General features: G+C 34.4%; 1 protein-coding gene across 5 annotated transcripts in view; it reads left to right on the top strand.

Moving 5' to 3' along the window:
• Positions 1–18,888, top strand: part of LOC143248447 (adenylate cyclase type 2-like) — a 115,053-nt gene that overhangs the window by 81,706 nt on the left and 14,459 nt on the right. For 4 of the 5 annotated variants that reach the window (XM_076496822.1, XM_076496838.1, XM_076496812.1 and 1 more), the window contains 2 exons: positions 2,553–2,696; positions 5,013–5,099. In XM_076496822.1, the coding sequence (XP_076352937.1) occupies positions 2,553–2,696; positions 5,013–5,099 (231 nt within the window). The remainder of the gene's footprint in view (positions 1–2,552; positions 2,697–5,012; positions 5,100–18,888) is intronic. The other variant, XM_076496830.1, reaches the window with a different exon arrangement.

Below are 18,888 nucleotides of genomic sequence, written 5' to 3'. Positions count from 1 at the left end.
TTGGGACAAAGCACAAGAGATTCTTTTAATGACATTTTGTGACCAAGAGATCATAAACGTTAATTCATAGGATTTCCAAGTTTCCTTAATCAACATCATTCTTCTGTCTCTAAGGCAGTGGTTCTTATCCTGGGTTCAATCGAACCCAAGGGGTTCAGTGAGTCAGTCACGGGGGTTCGGCAGAGGTCAAGACACACACAATGTGTGTGTGTCTGTTCCGTTCACCCCACTCATATGATCTGTGACGTCATGCTCCACTTGGCCATCATTGGCTGCAGCTGATCACGTTACATCACTTGGCCTTAATATCTGTGCTGCAGGAAACTTCGTGCGCTTATTATGACTGTAGTAATCGTGCATCATTTGTGATTTTTTCCTAATCTTTCAATCCCTTCATACTAACTATGTCCAGCTAAAACAGAAAGTGGTCAGATGAATTTGTACAATATGGATTCATGTGTATAACAAAACATGATGGGAGTCAGCATCCTCAGTGCATGATTTGCAATTCCAAGTTGAGCAATTATAGTCTAGCACCAGCAAAACTAAGAGAATACTCCCTAAAGCTGCATGGAGATAGGAAATACAAGAACACAACACTTGGTGAATTCAAGGTAAAGAGAGCCAGGTTCGATTAAAAGGCTACTTTGCCTGTTCTCTGCTTTGTACCCATCAACAAACCGATCCTCACAACATCATACAAAGTTGCGTACTTGATTGTAAAGTAGGGTAAACCACACACCATTGGTGAAACACTCGTAAAACCAGCTGTGTTGAAGATGGCAAATATCATGCTGAGAAAAGCTGCTGAAAATATGTTATCTCAAATTCCTCTTTTAAATGACACCATCAGCAGCAGAAGAGATGACATGAACGATGACATCTTGGCTCAAGTAATTGCAGATCTGATTTTAAGCCCAGCAAAATTCAGCCTTCAACTCAATGAGACCACCAATGTTTCCAATTTAAGTCAGCTTGTTGTATTCATGTGCTATGTGAAGAACTACGAAATAAAAGATTTTTTATTTTGTAAGCCTCTTACAACAGCAACTAAGGCACCCAACGTGAAGAAACTTGTGGATGACTTCTTCAGAGACAACAATCTTTCGTGGGATATAGTTTCTGCAATTTGTTCGAACAGAGCTCCAGTCATGCTGGGACGAAACTCTGGTTTTTGTGCGCTGGTGAAAGTCAATGCACCACACATCATTGTAACACACTGTGTTCTGCACAGGCATGTGTTGGCAACATAAACCTTGCCTTTAAAACTGGCAGAAGTATTAAAAACTGTCGTGGAATGTGTAAACTTTGTGCGAAATAGGGCCCTCAAGCACCGCATCTTCAAAGTGCTGTGTAATGAAATGGACTCTGAATTCAAGTTACTTCTGTACCATTCTAACGTTTGGTGGTTATCCCGGGGAAAGGTGCTGAATCGTGTTTTTCCCATGCATGTAGAATTAGCCTTGTTTTTGCAAGATCACCAACATTGTCATGTAGATTGCTTCAAAAAATCTGAGTTCATTTTCATTTTGGTGTATATGGCCGATATCTTCAATGCTCTCAATCAACAGATGCAGGGTGGTAGTGTCAATATCATCGAAGCAGAAGAAAACCTGAAGGCTTTTCAGAAAAAGCTACCATTATGGAAATGACGAACAGAGAATGATAACTTCGCAAACTTTCCCCTGCTGGACGACTGTGTAAGTAAGATCGAAAATGTGTCTGAAATCAGAGACATTTTTGTACCTGGGTAACTGAAGCAAGCAATTGCCGAGACAATTAGCATGTAAGCCAACCAACTAGATTCATGCCATTTGGCAGTGCAGTTTGTTTTACTGGCAGCGTAATTATAAATACTGTGTTTAAGTGTTTGCTTATTGGAAGAAATAATAAAATTGAAATTGTGTAAAATACAGGTTTTGTTTCTACTTTCACTGTAATTTGCCCATGATATACAAAAGTGTTAGGTATAATGTATTTTAATGCTTTACTCAAAATATGTTAGTTATTATGAAATAATCAAAATAAAAATTGTTAGATGTAATTAAAATGAGTTTGGATATTTGAAAATATTCTAATAGAAAACATGATACAATAGATATTTCCAATATAAGTAGGATAAATACATATTTATTAACAATTAATATATGAAAAAAAATTATTTATGATACAGTTACAATTAATTTTAAAGAATAATTATACTCTTAATAATAGCAGCCCTGAGTTTGCTAGTGAGATAAAAATAATTCAAAGTCTTAAGTATACATAAGTTTTTAAATAAAATGTGTTATAGGAAACTATTTTTCAATATAAAGTAGCCATAGACAAGTTTTAGACAAATTTATGTTTATTTCTGCTGATAGAGTTTAAAAAAATGCTTTAATTTTTTTTAGTGAATGAGACATCCTGTTAGAGAAGGTGTAGCAATTATTTTTAGCACGTGTATATATATGAAGTTTCACAACTAAATTTTGATGTATGATTAAATATACTAGTAATGTGTGTTGAAAATATATATGACTCATATTTTTATGAAATCTCTGTCATCATAGAATTCTGTAGATGATCACTTGTCATCATCAATGTCATCTTTGATGTCACGTGTGGCTAACCAAATCAGCAAACACTTTATGATTCGAATTTTGCTGTGGTTTATGATATCATTGCTGATGTTTCTGTGTGCTCTTATAGGAATGGTGAGTTATGTTGATTAATTAAAAGTTGATGCTTTACACATTATACTTTGTGTTTAAAGGGAACATGTTTCAAACCTTCTTTTTCTTTTCCTATTGTAAATGAAACAGTAATTTAAGATTAATATTATAAATCTGCAGCATCATATTTCAATGCTTTTGAATTTTTTTTTAAATAACAAAATATACTGGTTAATACGTAAATGGCCACAATGATGTTTTTCCCCATTTGTAATTCATATTGTCAAAACGACTTTGATATGGTACTATGGCTGATTCTTCACATATATTTCTGAACTTGATTGGTGACCTTCTTTTTGTTGTTTTTAATTTAATGATACATTTATAAGTACTTATTTCAAAACATTAATAAAAACCTACAACAATTTTATTTTTTGTCATAAACTAACTGTGGGAAAAAGTTCCTTAAATCAGGTTTTGTGGCTGGTAAATATTACTTGTAGCTTAATGAATTGTCGTTAATTACTTCATTAATATTATGCTTTCAGATTTGTTTCATATTAAAACTTAATTTTGTTTTTTGAAACAATTGTGAACTTATGCATTTAAAATGTGGGAGATTTCTGCAGTTTGAGTTCCGTGAATTATGACATTGATTGTAAAATACATTTGATAAATATTAAAATAGTTTTTGTGGCATGGAATGCTCTTTGCTAACTAACTAAAAGTTAACTGCAGTTTTGTAGGATTAGCATATAGTGTTCCAATTGATTAATCATAGTTTAGGTGAATTAGTTACAATTTTATAATATCTTTATTATGCTTAAGAAATTAACAGTAGCATAAAATGATATGATAGCAAGTGTTGTAAATCACATGCTGTCTTCTAATGGAAGAATTTTAATACTTTTTTTATCATCTTGGTGCCTTATTAAATTTGGTTTAGTTATGTCCTAGTGAATCACTGGGAGTAATCTACAAGTTTGCAGTAACATGTAGTTTATCATTTGGCACAGTTCTTATGGTGCTCAGAAGGACTAGGTGCTTCTTTTTCTTCCTTTTTTTTCCTTCCACAATGTTCTGTAAAGATACATTACCAAGAATTTTGTTTACCAAGTCATGATAAGTGCTTGTTAACTGGATAGCTGCCTTTAACTTTTGTTAGGCAGTTGTCATCCATGATATACATCAAGGCAAAGAAAATTTACTCTCAAAATGTATGCAGTTGTTCTTTAGATACTGGAAATGTAGTTTATTGTTATCGACTGTATACTCATTTAATGATTGCATCAACTGATTTTAACCTGATACATTGTAAAGAATGCCCAAATATAAACAGTAATTCTCAGTAATGTGATCTTTATGAAGAGTAAATATCAATTTGATAGAATAAGGACTCAGAAACTTGAGATTTTTTTAATTAAAAATAACCTATCTCATTTTTTATTGTAATTAGTTATTTTCCAGATAATGTTATAAATTGTTTAGGTAATAAATTAACTTGATCAAGTTTCTTTCAAATTAGAATTTATTTAAAGTCTGCAGTAATGATATAAAAGCAACAAGAAATGTCTTGCAATGATATATGCATTGAGTCCATACTTATGTATGGATGCAAAACATAGACAAATAGCAAAGGAAATCGAGATAGAACTAGAATAAACCAAAATATGACTCTTAAGAAGAATTCTGCAAATATCATGGACAAAGAAGAAAAGCAAACAAGTATTGGTAAAAGTCAACACGTAACATTGTCAAGAAAGTAAGAGAGACGAGTTGATTTCATAGACCATACGATGAAGAAAGAAAAGATGGAACACATAGTAACAACTGACAAATTAAAAGTGATAGAAACAAAGAATTAAAATGCTAGATGAATTCACAAAATGGTTAAAAATTTTGAACAATAACACAATTTTTTGAAGAACATCAGGGATAAAGAGGAATAGAAGAACATGATCATCTATGGTTGACACTGGTGAAGAATTGATACAAATGTCAGCAAAACAAAAGAAGCAAAATTTAGAAATTGTATTCAATATGTTATATTTTCACAAACCAATTATGAAACAAAATAAAGCAGAAAAGTTGCCAACATTTTCTTGAAAAAGAACTTCAGATTTATGTTTATAAATTTTATTTGGAAAAGTTTTTCAACTTTATTGCTATAATCAAATTTCATTCTTTCTGCTTTTTCTTTTTATCTTATTAAAAGTACATGTATCATTGAATCAGCAGCATTAGTCAATATGATCGTAATGAATGTAACTTCAGTATAATTTGGCCTTATATTGTAACTTTATAGTTAATATTTTAATTAATGTGTTTTTAACCACCATATTTTGATTTTAATTCTAGGCTGATTGTGTTTTTGCAACTAAAGTTCAGCTGAATAACAATACAATGTTCAGTTATACCAATTCCACAGTTTGTGAATATAGATGGGTAGGTAGAAGTAAAAATAAATCAAATATTTTTATCCAGATTATCTGTCTTAACCATTGGCTATTTGTCCTTTTGATAGTTTTCTTTGATCTCTCTTCTCATCCTCTTTATTATGATAGAAGTCTGCATGATTTTTATGTGATGAGCAAATGTGATTATTCATCGTTGTGCATTTCCTGTAGGAAGAATTTCAGTCCAAACACAATAAACAAAACATATTCTCCTGATCCAAATCATTATCAACTTGATATTCCTCAACAGTTTCTCACTATACTTTAGAATTTCAGTTGTTTTTTCATTTTGTATTTTTTATGTGTCTTTTGCTTTATTCTAGTGTTGTGAAGAGTTTTTCTTTGCCCTAAATTAGTTCTTTTCTCTTCACTTTCTAAGTGGTTTTTGTTTAACTGAGCATTATAATGTCCATGAAGACCTTCAAGCTGTTATTAATGCTTTCTATTTTTCTCATTTAGCTAAATCTATGTAGATGCTGTGATTGAGTATTAAGACTGAAGCTGCAGTGATGAAGTGTGAGATGCACAGTTGTAAAAATATTTATATTTTCCTTTTGTAACAGGTTATTCCAAACCTTATTGCTCCATGAAGAGGAATACATGTAGTTTGTTATAAACAAAAACAAACAGAAACAAAGATAAAGAACACTGCACCAACTGAAAGGATCCCCAAGGTTCAGGCTATAATGTGGGATATAAAATGTACTCTAGGTTTTGGAGGTGACTGAAGAAGTAGGATCCACATTGTGGTGGGGATACACTGTCTATCAGTCTTAACCTTCATTCACCAGTCTCACATAAAGAAATAAAATATATATATATATATGTATATATATATGGTGGTTGATAGTTATAGTAGTTAGTTTGGATAACTAGTTGGGACCCTTCATACTAGTATAATTCATCTACTGGACTACTAATTAGTGTCTTACCACTATAATGGGGACTAGAATGCTAACTTCAGGAGATAAGTTTATTTGACTTACTACCCCCAAATAGAAGTACCTTATTTTTATTTTTTATGTATTTTTTCATTCAGTTTTTATTTCTTTTACTACTTTATTTTAGAGAGCAGTCACCTTATGACGTCTGTCTGCAGACAGTGAAGAGTGATATATATGTGGGATGTTGTGTGCTTGAGCACTCACATCTCACTCTCTTAATTTCTACTATTTTAATTTCTATTGCTGTTCCTTTCTTTTATTTCTTTACGTGAGACTGATGAATAGAGATTAAGACTGATAGACAGTTCATCCCCTCTGCAAAGTGGGTCCCACTTCTTCAGTCACATAGGGTACATTTTCCATCCTAAGTTATAGCCTGTACCCTAGGGATCTTGTCAATTGGGGCAGTATTTTTTTATTTTTACTTCTGCTTGTTTTTGTTTATTAGTAACTAATATTAGTTGGAGGTTTGGATTTGCTGTTTTTAATGCAATCCTTCCTTTTCATTTTGCTTAACTCTTCAGTATTAATATTCTCTGTCTTTCTGTCTCTCTCTATATATATATAGCATTTAATGAAACTCCAGGTGGACTATGACTTACTTTGAAGGAAACAAACTATTTTCATTTCTATGACTTGAAGGCTTAAAGTCCCTTCTCTCTACCTGTAGTAAGATGTATTGGTTATCAGTTTCTGTTTATACGTTTTTCATTTTAAGTTTGTTAATGTAAGTTCTAGCTGTATGAAATTTCCAGTGAGTTTTTTTCTGTTTGGTTTGTAAGTTGTGGAAACAACTTTTCTGCTTTTAAATTGATTAAAACTAGCAGATGTTTGATCTTAATGAACTTATTTGTGGTGACATTGATCTGTTGATATATACAAGTAGGTAAATCATTGGCACATAATTTATGTATTAAATATAATCTGACAATTACGTTTGTATGCAATAATTACCAAAAGATGTTGAACGTTTTATCTCCCATATGGTAAAATTAACATCACAATTTATCATTTTAATGTTGTACTTACTGATGCAATAATCTTATATGTTAGTTTCCAATATGGTACATTACCTCTACTCACATAAATAGATATTCTCATACAGTGCTGTCCTGTACATGCCACAATCGTTCTATCTGCCCTCCATTAGAATTAACTGATGCCAGTGTGTCTCTCATGCAAGTCATCATGCATTAACCCTCCATCAATAAGTGTGCAACATACTTTCATGATGCATATGACTCCTTCTGTTCAAATGTACTGAACTGTCACTTCTTGTTTGGTAGTACTCATGTTCAGATGTTTTTTTCATTTAGTTCTCTTCATGTGAATTGCTATTTTAAAAGTATGATTTCTCTAATGGGATTTCTACATTAGTTTTTATCTTTGCATTGAACTTAATTTTCCAGGTTTTTTTTCCCACACACTCATATTTTACAGCTATCACTTTTGCCTGATTTACATATTTCTACATTGAATTCTGAGGTTAATGTTCCAACTTACGGTGTTGTACCTGTAGCACTGTTTTCACAGGCTACAGGTAGGGGAGAGCCATCATTGGATATGTCTGCTATTATCCATCACGAGATTGATCATTATATAGATAAACCTTCTTTTCCTGAACTTGCCCCACTAATTCTCTTGAATAAGCCAAAGGTGTTAAGTCCAATTAAGATTTGATAGCCATCTTGCATCACCAGATTTTGCCATCTTCCCTACCCCTCCTACAGAATCAGTTTTGTTGTGGTTTCTCAGATATGCTTTACCCAGTTCCCCATTTTTCTGTGATTCCTTATTAATTCCATGTTGGCTCATTTTTGTCTTTTACTCTGACTTTGCACACATGGTTTCAATACAGTTGTGATTTTCTGGATTGTGATATGATCTTGTTATGAATATATTTACTTTCTTTTTAATTTTTGTATTTTTGTATATTTATTTGGTGATAATTTTCGATTATGTATCTGAAATTTTGGAATCTCGTATGTAATGCGTGTGTTAACATTTCACCTTTTCCTCTTTGGTAACTTGTGTGTTGCAGTTGGAGCCATGTCATGCCCCTATTCCTTTCCCATCTTGGCTGTTATACACTCATCCCTCTCCAAAATTATTGGTCATGCTGCCTTCAGTACAAAACTAACCAGAGGGTTTCAGTCTCTTGGGAACTTAACTATACAGTGATACCTCGGTTCTCGAACAATTCGGTTTTCAAACATATTGTTTGAGAAAAAAATGTCTCGGTTGTCGAACATAAACTCGGTTCCTGTTGCTCAGTCCACGCCCCTGATAAAATCTGTTGTGAACGTTCTCGTTTTGTTTTTTTTTTTTTTTATGTTGTTTTTCTAAATATTCTGATTAAATAAGCCACCATGGGGTCGAAGAAGGATAATGAAAGCAGCAAACCAAAAAGAAAAGTTGTTAAAGCCACAATAGAGGTGAAAAAAGATCTTATAGCGAAGTATGAGAGTGGTGTTCAGGTATCTACCTTGCTACGCAGTTTAGTATGGCAAAGTATACAGTTTGTACCATACTGAAAAATAAAGAGGTTATCAAAGGAGCTGATGTTTTAAAAGGAGTGACAGTGCTTACAAAACAAAGATCACAAACAATGGAAGAGGTAGAAAAACTGTTGTTGATTTGAGTAAATGAAAAACAGTTAGCTGTTGATAGCATTTCTGAGACTGTCATTTGTGAGAAAGCAAAGCAGTTGTATGCTGACCTCCTGAAAAACACCCCTGGAACGAGTTCTGATACAAGTGATACCTTTAAGGCTAGTAGGGGTGGTTTGAAAAATTTAGGAAGAGAAGTGGCATACATAGTGTCATGAGACATGTGGAGGGTGCCAGTTCTAACAAAGACGCTGCTGATAAATTTGTTAGGGAATTTAAGGACTATGTAGAAGCTGAGGGTTTTATTCCCCAGCAAGTGTTCAACTGTGATGAGAAAGGCCTCTTTTGGAAAAAAATGCCAAAGAGTACCTACATCACCAAGAAGGAGAAGTCACTAGGACACAAGCCAATGAAGGACAAGCTAACTCTATTGTTATGTAGTAATGCAAGTGGGGACCTAAAAACTTAAGTCTTTGCTTGTGTGCCATTCTGAGAACCCAAGGGTTTTTAAGAAAAATAATGTTCTGAAAAGTAAACTAAATGTCATGTGGAGGGCTAATAGTAAAGCATGGGTAACCAGGCAAATTTTTATGGAGTGGGTCTATAAAGTGTTTGCCCCAAGTGTAAAGAATTTCCTCATGGAAAAACAGTTGCCACTTAAGGCCCTTCTTGTGATGGACAATGCACCTGCTGACCCACCAGGCTTGGAGGACGGGTTGGTAGAGGAGTACAGTTTCATTACGGTGAGGCTCTTGCCCCCTAATACGACTCCTCTCATTCAGCCCATGGACCAGCAAGTCATATCGAACTTTAAGAAACTCTACACCAAAGCACTGTTTCAAAGGTGCTTTGAAGTGACCTTTGACATAGAGTTAACCCTCAGAGAGTTCTGGAAAAAACACTTTAATATCCTCCATTGCTTGAGAATCATAGACAAAGCCTGGAGGGAAGTGTCTTTGAGGACCATGAACTCAGCCTGGAAGAAATTGTGACCAGACTCAGTAGCAGATAGAGACTTTGAAGGCTTTGAGACTGAGCCTGTTGTCGAGGATATTGTCTCACTAGGCAAGTGTATGGGCTTGAATGTGAGTGATGCTAATGTGGAGGAGTTGGTGGAAGACCACAACACTGAGCTCACCACGGAAGAACTCCAAGACCTTCAGAAGGAGCAACAACAGAAGGCAACTGAGGAAGCGTCTTCAGATGAGGAGGAGGGAAGGGAGGATGTTCCTAGTTCACTAATCAAGGAAATGTGTGGAAAATGGGGAGAGTTACAAAGTTGTGTGGAAAAATTTCACCCTGACAAAGCTGTAGCAAACCGCAGCATGAACCTTTTCAATGACAATGCCATGTCTTACTTCAGAAACATTTTAAAATGCAGGCAGAAACAAACCTCATTAGACAAGTTTTTAGTCAGAAATAGGTCCAATGAGTCTTAAGCAGGCTGTAGCAGTGCAAAGAGACAGAAAAAAGAAAGAATCCCATAGTTACCTGACGTTTTTATGGAAGGTGACCTCCCTTCCAAACAATAATAACACTCCTACTCTCCACGTTCCTCACCACCTTTCACTTATGCCATCAGCTCTCTTCAGCACAAGTAAAGTACAGTTAAATATTCATTTATTGTTTTTTATTGTGTTTATAGTTTTTGTGGTTGACTTTATGCATATAATTATTATTATACAGGTATAAATAAGCAATATTTTTACTTAAAATGCTTCATAATGTGTAATTTTTGGAGGTCTGTAACAGATTAATTTAATTTACAGTATTTCTTATGGGAAAAATTCATTCAGTTTTCAAACAGCCTTCTGGAAGAAATTAAGTTCAAGAATCGAGGTGCCACTGAATTATATTGTTACCCTATGGTGATCCTTCTTTACAGTTCCATGAATTTTATCAAAGGAACTTGTTCTACTATTTCTCTCCCCACCTCTTTTGTCCCTGGTACCCTTTTTCTTACTCATGACTTGTGATCTGCTATGTCTGCATCTGTCTAAGGTGATACATCATTTTCTGTCTTGACAGGCCATTGCACCTCTTCATCATCTTTCTCCAGACCTTATTCCAGGCTATTTGTTGTCCTTGTGTTAAACTGAATTTGGGTGGCCTATACTAGGTTTGTCCTGCCTCATTCAAATTTTCGGACTTGTTCATTTTTACCTTGGGATTATTTCTTACCTGTATGTTGGCTTTTTCCACGTTTATCAATAATAAAGAGTAATCTCACTAATTTCTATTTGCATCTTATATTTTATCACTTGCGATGCTCTCTTTGGTTTATTCTCCATGATGTGCTCTTCAAACTTGTTTTGGCCCTCTATGTTTTGTTGAGTGTTCAATGCATTTGTTCATCACTTATTTGCTTGTAGGTTGTGTTTGTTTCTCTCTTTGGTCAACTTGCTGTTGTTTGCTTGTTCCTAACAGGAGTCTGCCTCTTACCCTTATCAACTGTTCTTGGAGGCAACTTTAATGAGGTGTTAATCAAGTGGGAGAAGTCCTTACTGTGACCTGTCCAATATATTATCCATTTTGATATTTTTATTTTTCTACACACATACATCATTTAGCCCCACTCTTCTCTTCTTTGACTTCATTCAGTGGGTTTTCAATTTGATTGCACCTCACAAAGTTCTATCAGTTTTAAGGATGTGACCTTCCTTGATAGCCTTTATCATATTAGGTTAGGTTCTTTTGTGGGCTTTTTCTGACCAGTAGAATTTTGTAAGGATCCTTTCTCAAATATTATTATCCTCATCATCATGTGATTTTTATATTTCATGGATGCATCCCTTTGAGGATGGGGAATATGGGTGGATGAACTGGAAGGTTTGGGAATTTTGATCTGCAACCAAGTGGTCTTATCCTATCAACATCCTAGAGTTTGTTGATGTAGGTCATGTTTTTGTTCATTTTCCCATCTAGCCAGAAATTATCTGGTGATGATCCATTCCAACTTTTCCTCAGTGGTTGCTTATATTAATCACCCTGGTGGCTCTTGTTCTCCATCATCTGTATTCATATGTTGGAATTTCTTTTGGAGCTCACATGCTTGATATTTGTATCCAACTTTCTCCTCTGTTACCTCTACCTTTGTCTCCAGATTATTCATCACTCTCAGCTACTTGTATTTCATCCAGACCTTTCTGTGCTCTGTTATCATGCCTGATTTTCTTCTGGCAAGGTGATATGGATTTTCCCAATGGTGAGCTTCTTTTCTGAGTTGTTTCATTAGTCCATCATATACAGAGGTTTCTCAACACAAATGGAATTTCTCTTCACTCGTTTCTAGGTCTATGGTTTTCCCCTGATGAACCCACAGTTCTTTATCATGCAGATTTCTTCTCTTGTCTTTTGAATTGGGGACCTACTTTCTCCTTGGTATTTGATTTTCAGGCTGTCCTGTTCTGTACCTTTAATTTTCGTTGATCCCACAAGTATTTATCACTCCTACATTTTACCTTTTGGTATATTCCTTTTGGATTTTGAACACTGTTGCAAGCTGACCTTCTGGTTGGAGGTATTAGCGTGGTCCTGTGCTGTCTCACTTTCTACATTCGAACAACTTTCCACGTACTTTTTGTTTAACCTTCCTTTATTCCTTCCTTTCTTTACCTGTTTGCCTATGGACATTGGTGGTCTGTTTATTTGTCATTGATGTTTCACACACTCTTTATCCTTCTGCATATTTTCTTCTTTCTTTGGATCATTATTCCTTCTTAACACTTTGGCAACTCATGTAAATAACTCATCTGTTTAGCCCTTTTCCCTTTCTTCCGTGTCACATCTTTATCCTCATTTTGATCCAGATAGATTTCTATATCATGTAAATGCTTTTTTTTGCTATGTTGCATGCATGGCTTCCTCCTTTGGTGTTCACTTCCCACTTCTTTCTTCCTTGGCAACCATCCTTTGTTTGTGTTCTTTCTCCTTCCTCCTTCACTAGTTGGGTTTAGCTGTTCATTCGTTTGACTTTTTCTCCTTTATCATCTTCATTTCATACCTTGTTCCAAGTGTGTTTTCATCCAATTTGACACTTTACCTTTTTATTTGTGTTTCATCTTCGACGTATGTTCATGTACTTCTTCAATCAGGCATATGGTCTACCCATAATATGTTTATCTCTCACTGTACACATTGGATTATGGTTTACTTCCTCTTTGGGTTATTGTCTTCTACCTGTACCATTCTGGAATATCTGAATTTAGTGAGACTTTGACTGGGTTAGTTTTTACTTATTTTTGAGAATGTCTGTCAAACACTTTTGAAAAATGCTTCTTTCTTTCCCACACACCAGCTCCTCTGCCTATTCAATGTGAGGATCTAGTTATTTATGTGAGAAGAGGTAAGGTACTATATCAGAAGTTATATTTTTCCTACAATAAATATGTATTTCTATTAGGTTCTTACCTTCTTCCAAACTTCCCACTTTTTTTTCCCACTGAAAACCAGTGCTTCAGTGGAAACTCAAAGTGATTGTCTGATAGAAGTGAAAAAAGGTCACATGCATCATGGGAGTATGTTTTACTCTTATTGATGGAGAGTTGAGACGTAATGATTTGTATGAGAGACACATTGGAATCAGTCAATTCCAGTGGAGGGGAGATAGAATGGTTGTGGCATACATAAAAATATTTTGTATGTAGAAGAATGTACTGAACAAGAATAGCTATTTATGTGAGAAATGGTAAGTACCTATTGGAAATATATTTTCATGTAGGAAAAATTATAACTTTTGTTGTTATTTTAAGCTAAAACTCTGCCTTTTAAGAGTTTTTCTAATCTGTTCTTATAATATTCCATTTTACAAATTCAGAAAATAAATAATATATAAAAGTTTATTCACCATTTTGGCCTGCTTTATGTACTTTGCATTTCAAAGTTTCATTTTCTGTTGCTTCTCTCTTAGAATTGTTATTGTCAGTGCAGTCTGACATCGTGAGCAAGTTCTATGTAAAAGTAATATTTGTTAAAGCTATTTCAATATGGCCCTCTTGTTTTCATTAAAATGTTTATTTCACATCATTAATTAGCTTAGTAACTTTATAAACTGGTAATATCTTCTTAATATTTATTTCATGTTTATTTTAGATGTTTTTATACATGTATATTTATGTCTTGAAAATTACATATCATCCTATAAAAGTTTCTAAACATTTTATTAAGCTTCATATAAAAATTTCTTCTATAAAAGAGGGTTGTTGTTGTCACCTTACCAATTTTGCAGACTGTGATGGCGACAATTTTTTCTCCATTCCTTCTGTCTTAAAGAACATTTTATTGCTTAATATGTATCCTCATCAAACTTTTATCAACACTTGTTTCATAAGTTTAGTTTCATCTTTAGTGTTTTTGTAGTCAAGCTGTAATACTTTTTACTTGTGGAAGTTAAATCTTATACTAGTTTTCTTTTTCATGCTAAACACTGTTTCTTAATCAAACTGATGCTGTTTTACTAATTCAATGAATATCCAAACTTTTGTTTGTGAGTTACTAAGATTGTTATCCTTCAATGTGTTTGTAAAATTTTATTAAGTTTATATCAACTGAAATCTTTGTGTTTTTTTGTTGTCATTATTTCATTTTCTTTCATATTTGTAAAGGCCTTTACTTCATTCTAGATGAGTAGTTTATTACTTTCTAATGACTAAGTCAGGTGGGCTGTTTTAATTCTACTTTATTACAAGGATTAGACTTTTGTATTATGATAAACTTGATTTTACTCTCTAGTAATAAAGAGACATTTTAAATATTTTTGTTCTTCAAATCAGGATCAGTTTGTTTTTTTTAGATGTCAGTTCTATGAATGTGACTGGTTTACCAAATTTTATAATAATATTGCCACATTCTCCTTTAGCTACAATTGCTAAGATGGAAAGAAGTTTATATATTTGTTTCATGTTTTGCACTTATGAACCATATTTGATAAATATCATTTTAGGGTTTTTCGTTCTGAAGAAATTAGCAAATTTTTATTACATTTGTCTTTTCTCCAATTTTTAACAGGTAGTGTTTTGATGGGTTTATATTTTTTCTGCTGGTACTATGATTACCTTCAACATTTGCATTATGTAATTAGTTCATGTTTAATTTTGTCTTTTTTTCTCGTTTTAGAGTCTTCTACGTGGTTTTGATGGGTTAGACGTGTGAATCCTTTAGTATAACTTCACGTGGTTTTCCTCAGTATTAAAGATTTCATGTATCAGTTCAAAACCCTTTTTTGTTGATGATTTAGGGTGTTGCAGTACATTTTCTCTAATGATATGTTTTTCTTTCTTTTATTTGTCATTTTTCCATCCTTCTTCACTCTTTAGTGTTCCTTATTATTTCACTGTTAAACCTAACTTCTTTCTATTTTTTCTTAATGCTTGTGTCATTAGTATTGTTTGCATCTTTATCCTTATTTTCGTTTCTAGCTCTCTACAATTTATTCCTGTCCAACATTACTTTTTGGTGTTGGTATAGCAGGTATTCTTTCTATCACAACATGGTCTCTTATTCTGTCTATCTATATTTTTGCTTCCTCAGGATCTTGTATTGTAATTCTTAGCTACATCTATGCTGGAAAATTTTCTTTCTGAAATGATACCTGATACCTATTTACACAGATTGATTCTATGGCACATTTGTCTATGAGATTTGCATGCCACTAATCTTGAGCTACATCCCACCTAAAAAACACATTTTTAACATAAACTGCACTAGTGCATGATATGCTCATCATGTAATGATGGTCCTCCACCAATATTATGGTGACACAACCTCCTTGTGCAGTAGCTTTCTCTAAACACATGCACTTGCAGTAACTTCATTCTTTTCCCCAGCAACTTTTAGAATGGAGATGTTCCAAAGCTGTTAATCAACTACTTGAGGTTTGCAATAGTGTATGACTGTGATAAGTTTTGTTCAGATTTACCTTATTTAATGGTTGTGTTTCATATAACCAAATGGTTTCTTTAATTTCGCTTAAGAAAGCACAATTGGTGATTACTTTCTATTATGACTTCTGAAGTGATGGTAATGTCCAATTCCTTCCATATTAGTGATGATGTTCTTAGCACCTAACTTAACTGCTTAAGTTCTTTGTTTCTGAGAGATATGACAGACATTGTAAATTATTTTGTATGCTCTTTCATGCATGCTGATTTTCCTTCTCTGACCTCTTTGGCTAATGTTCTTCTTCCCCTGTTTAAGCATGACCAAAATGAGGCTTTTATTGGCAAATTTTCCCACTAGGTTTTAGTCTAGGCACATATTTATCTGTGAAGGAAAGTCTTGACCCTTATAATATCTTCCTTGACATGATTTTGTAGGTGTGCTCTTTCTTTCCTCTGGATCTTTCAATTTATTCTGTGCTTTACTATACAAAATTCATACTTAAGTTTACTTTGTTTCCCTTCTTCACTTGATATTAAGGGTCCCTGCAGACTCTTTCTTTAACAATTTTAAAACCATACAAATATCCCTTGTTCTCCTTGTGTACTTGACTCTTTTGTTCTGACTTATGGTGATTCTTCATTTCTGTTCTTTGACTCTCAAGTAACCTGGAATCATTTTTTTACTTTGGCTTGGTTTTGTTTCTTCCAGCAGTTCTGTATGTATGGCTTCTTTTCTCTCTATTGGTTTTTTTATGACTGTGGGTAGCACCTTTCAACATGTTATTGTTGTCCCATCCTCCTGATATTTTCTTCATTTTGTCCATCTAGATCAAGTTTTTTAGTTCCATGTTCTTTCATTTCACATTGTTTTTGCTCATTATATGTATATATTCTCTCGAGTTATAGGGACATTTCCCAATATGTTCATAGATTGAAGCTAAGGTTTCATTATTGCTTGAATGATTGGCTTCCACTCATTCTTTCTTAGGAAGATTCCTTCTCTTACACTTGCATTTCTTTTGTAGGAAATGGCTCAGCTTTGCTGACTTGTCAAGCCATCTTTTGCTTTTCTCACACCTCTCCAATATTTAGCATATCTCATCAAACCAGTACCATGGTAAACATCCCCCTTGCCATTTTAACAAGATCTCTATCCCTTCACAGATGCATCTTTGTCAGGCTGAGGTGTGTCTTTGGACAACATGACTTCAGACATGTGGGCTCCAAATTAAATAGCATTCAGTCCACATCACTGTACTTGAACTTCTCTTTGTTCATCAGACATGTTCCTATTTCCATCTCTTCTAGTAAATCAGTTGGTCATGAACTCCTTCAATAATTTCATAGTTGCTTCTTATTTCAACTGTCAGGGTAATAAACATCCTAGGGCTTTTTCCTTTTGCACAATAAATATCCTATTTTGGGCTCATTCCCATTAGATTTGTCTGATGGTGTGTTAGGTGCTGTGGGCTCTGAACTTGGTGGCAGATCATCTACTTCAATCAGACAGGATTTTACCCTTAGAAAGGTTTTTCCATCCTCAATTTTTTTGTCAAGTTTGCTCTCAGTTGGACATACCTCGCATTATTGCCCTCATCACTTCTCTCAACACCACATTTATTTCTTCTGGTTTCCAGTACCTCATCATTCGTCTTGGCAGTCAGTGCTGCCAACCATAACTACTCTCACCTTTTTCTGTATGCCTATCCTCCTATTAATCTAATCCTTTGTGCCCTTGCTTTGATATATGACACTGCTTGTCAAATGTTCTTGGTGACAATTATTTTGGCCAACGCGACTTTGGTTTTTTTTGGTTCATCAGTTTGTATCCACATCTCTCTTCCCCTATGTCATTCTTATTTTCTGTTTCTCCAACCACACCCATCTCTCTTTTACCCAGGAGCATTATTCATTCATGTTCACATATGTAATTTGTTTGCTTCATTGCCTGCAGAGCTGGCCTCTAGGACTGTATAGTCTTCATTATTTTCCCATTGCTAGGGACTTTCAACTCTGCTTAGGTATTAATGGAAGTGATGGGTTTTTCAATTTAAATCTGCTACTCCCTTACTCCATCCATTCTTTTGTGGCCCACCTTTCAGCCTCCTTTTTTTATTTGGGTCTTTGACCAGTGATTGTTGGTTTTCATCAATACTAATAATCAAACTGCTATGTCAACTACAATTCACCTTTTTAATTTCTGCCAGGTTCTTCTTCTTCAGTCTTCTTCACTTTATTCAGACCCTTCTTTTCTTCTTCATTTCTGTTGTCCTACTCCCAAGTCTGACTGAGACCTTCATGTGTTTTTACTTGCTCCTATATATGCTTCATTGAAGCCATTATCTTCAAGTTCCTTATACCTTCCTTCTCCAAAGATATATTTCCTTTCTCTTCTCACTTGTGATCATTGTTGTTCAGATTTATATAGCACCAATGATTCCTGCACTTTTCTTTCAGCCCAGTATGAAGGGAAATAAGGCAGTGAGTCTGTATAGTGGGGATCACCTCTCAAGCAGCTAGTATGGCCTCCTCCTGAAGCAGGATGGGTTCCTTACCTCATCCAAGTCTTCTAAGTAGAGGTCAAACATCCACTGTATGGTCTGATTGTGCCTTAGCCATACTACATTTCTTGGCTGGCTGACTGTTTGTGTGCTAGTGCTCAGTAGGTCAAACTAAAATTCTGCTCAACACTGTAACACTCATGTCTTTCTGCCTTTCCTTCCAGGCAGAGAGTATACACTTGTTGAGATTAGATGCAGTCCCCCACAAGTGTGCCTCTATGGACCTCTGCCATCAAGTGTCACACTTCATGGCCTCTTCCTTCAAGCACTATTTGTCTCAGAAGTTAACATTTGCCTTATCTGTAAATGTTTTTTCTTATAGATATTTAACCTCTTCACATCTTCCCACCTGCCCTTCCTACTTTTGGTGCATGTTTCTTCTACCTCATATAATAATGAAGCTAATTTTAGTTCAAGCACTTTGGAGGAGCTACTGTGCAAGGAGGTTGTGTCACCCTCATATTAGCAGAGAGCTATCATCAAATGATGATGGCATAATTTACTAGTGCAGTTTTTGGTCCCAACTCTATGTGTATATGAAAATTTCAGCAAATAGTTGTGATAGATCTAGTAACATATATTTAAAATTCACTTTTTATGTTTTAAGACAAAAGCCATAAATGATTATAATGTGAATCATTACCAAACCTAAAAGTTTTTAGTAAAAAGGTGCACTAAAGATGATAAGAACTGTGAGGTGGAACATAGACATGAACATAGGAAAAAGATTTTGCTAATGCTGACTAGATTAGGATTATTCCTATACATAGTAATCATATGAATAAT

This window comes from Tachypleus tridentatus, chromosome 1 (assembly GCF_004210375.1).
Source record: "Tachypleus tridentatus isolate NWPU-2018 chromosome 1, ASM421037v1, whole genome shotgun sequence".
NCBI lineage: Eukaryota > Metazoa > Arthropoda > Merostomata > Xiphosura > Limulidae > Tachypleus > Tachypleus tridentatus.
This window is presented reverse-complemented; position numbering and strand designations above follow the sequence as displayed.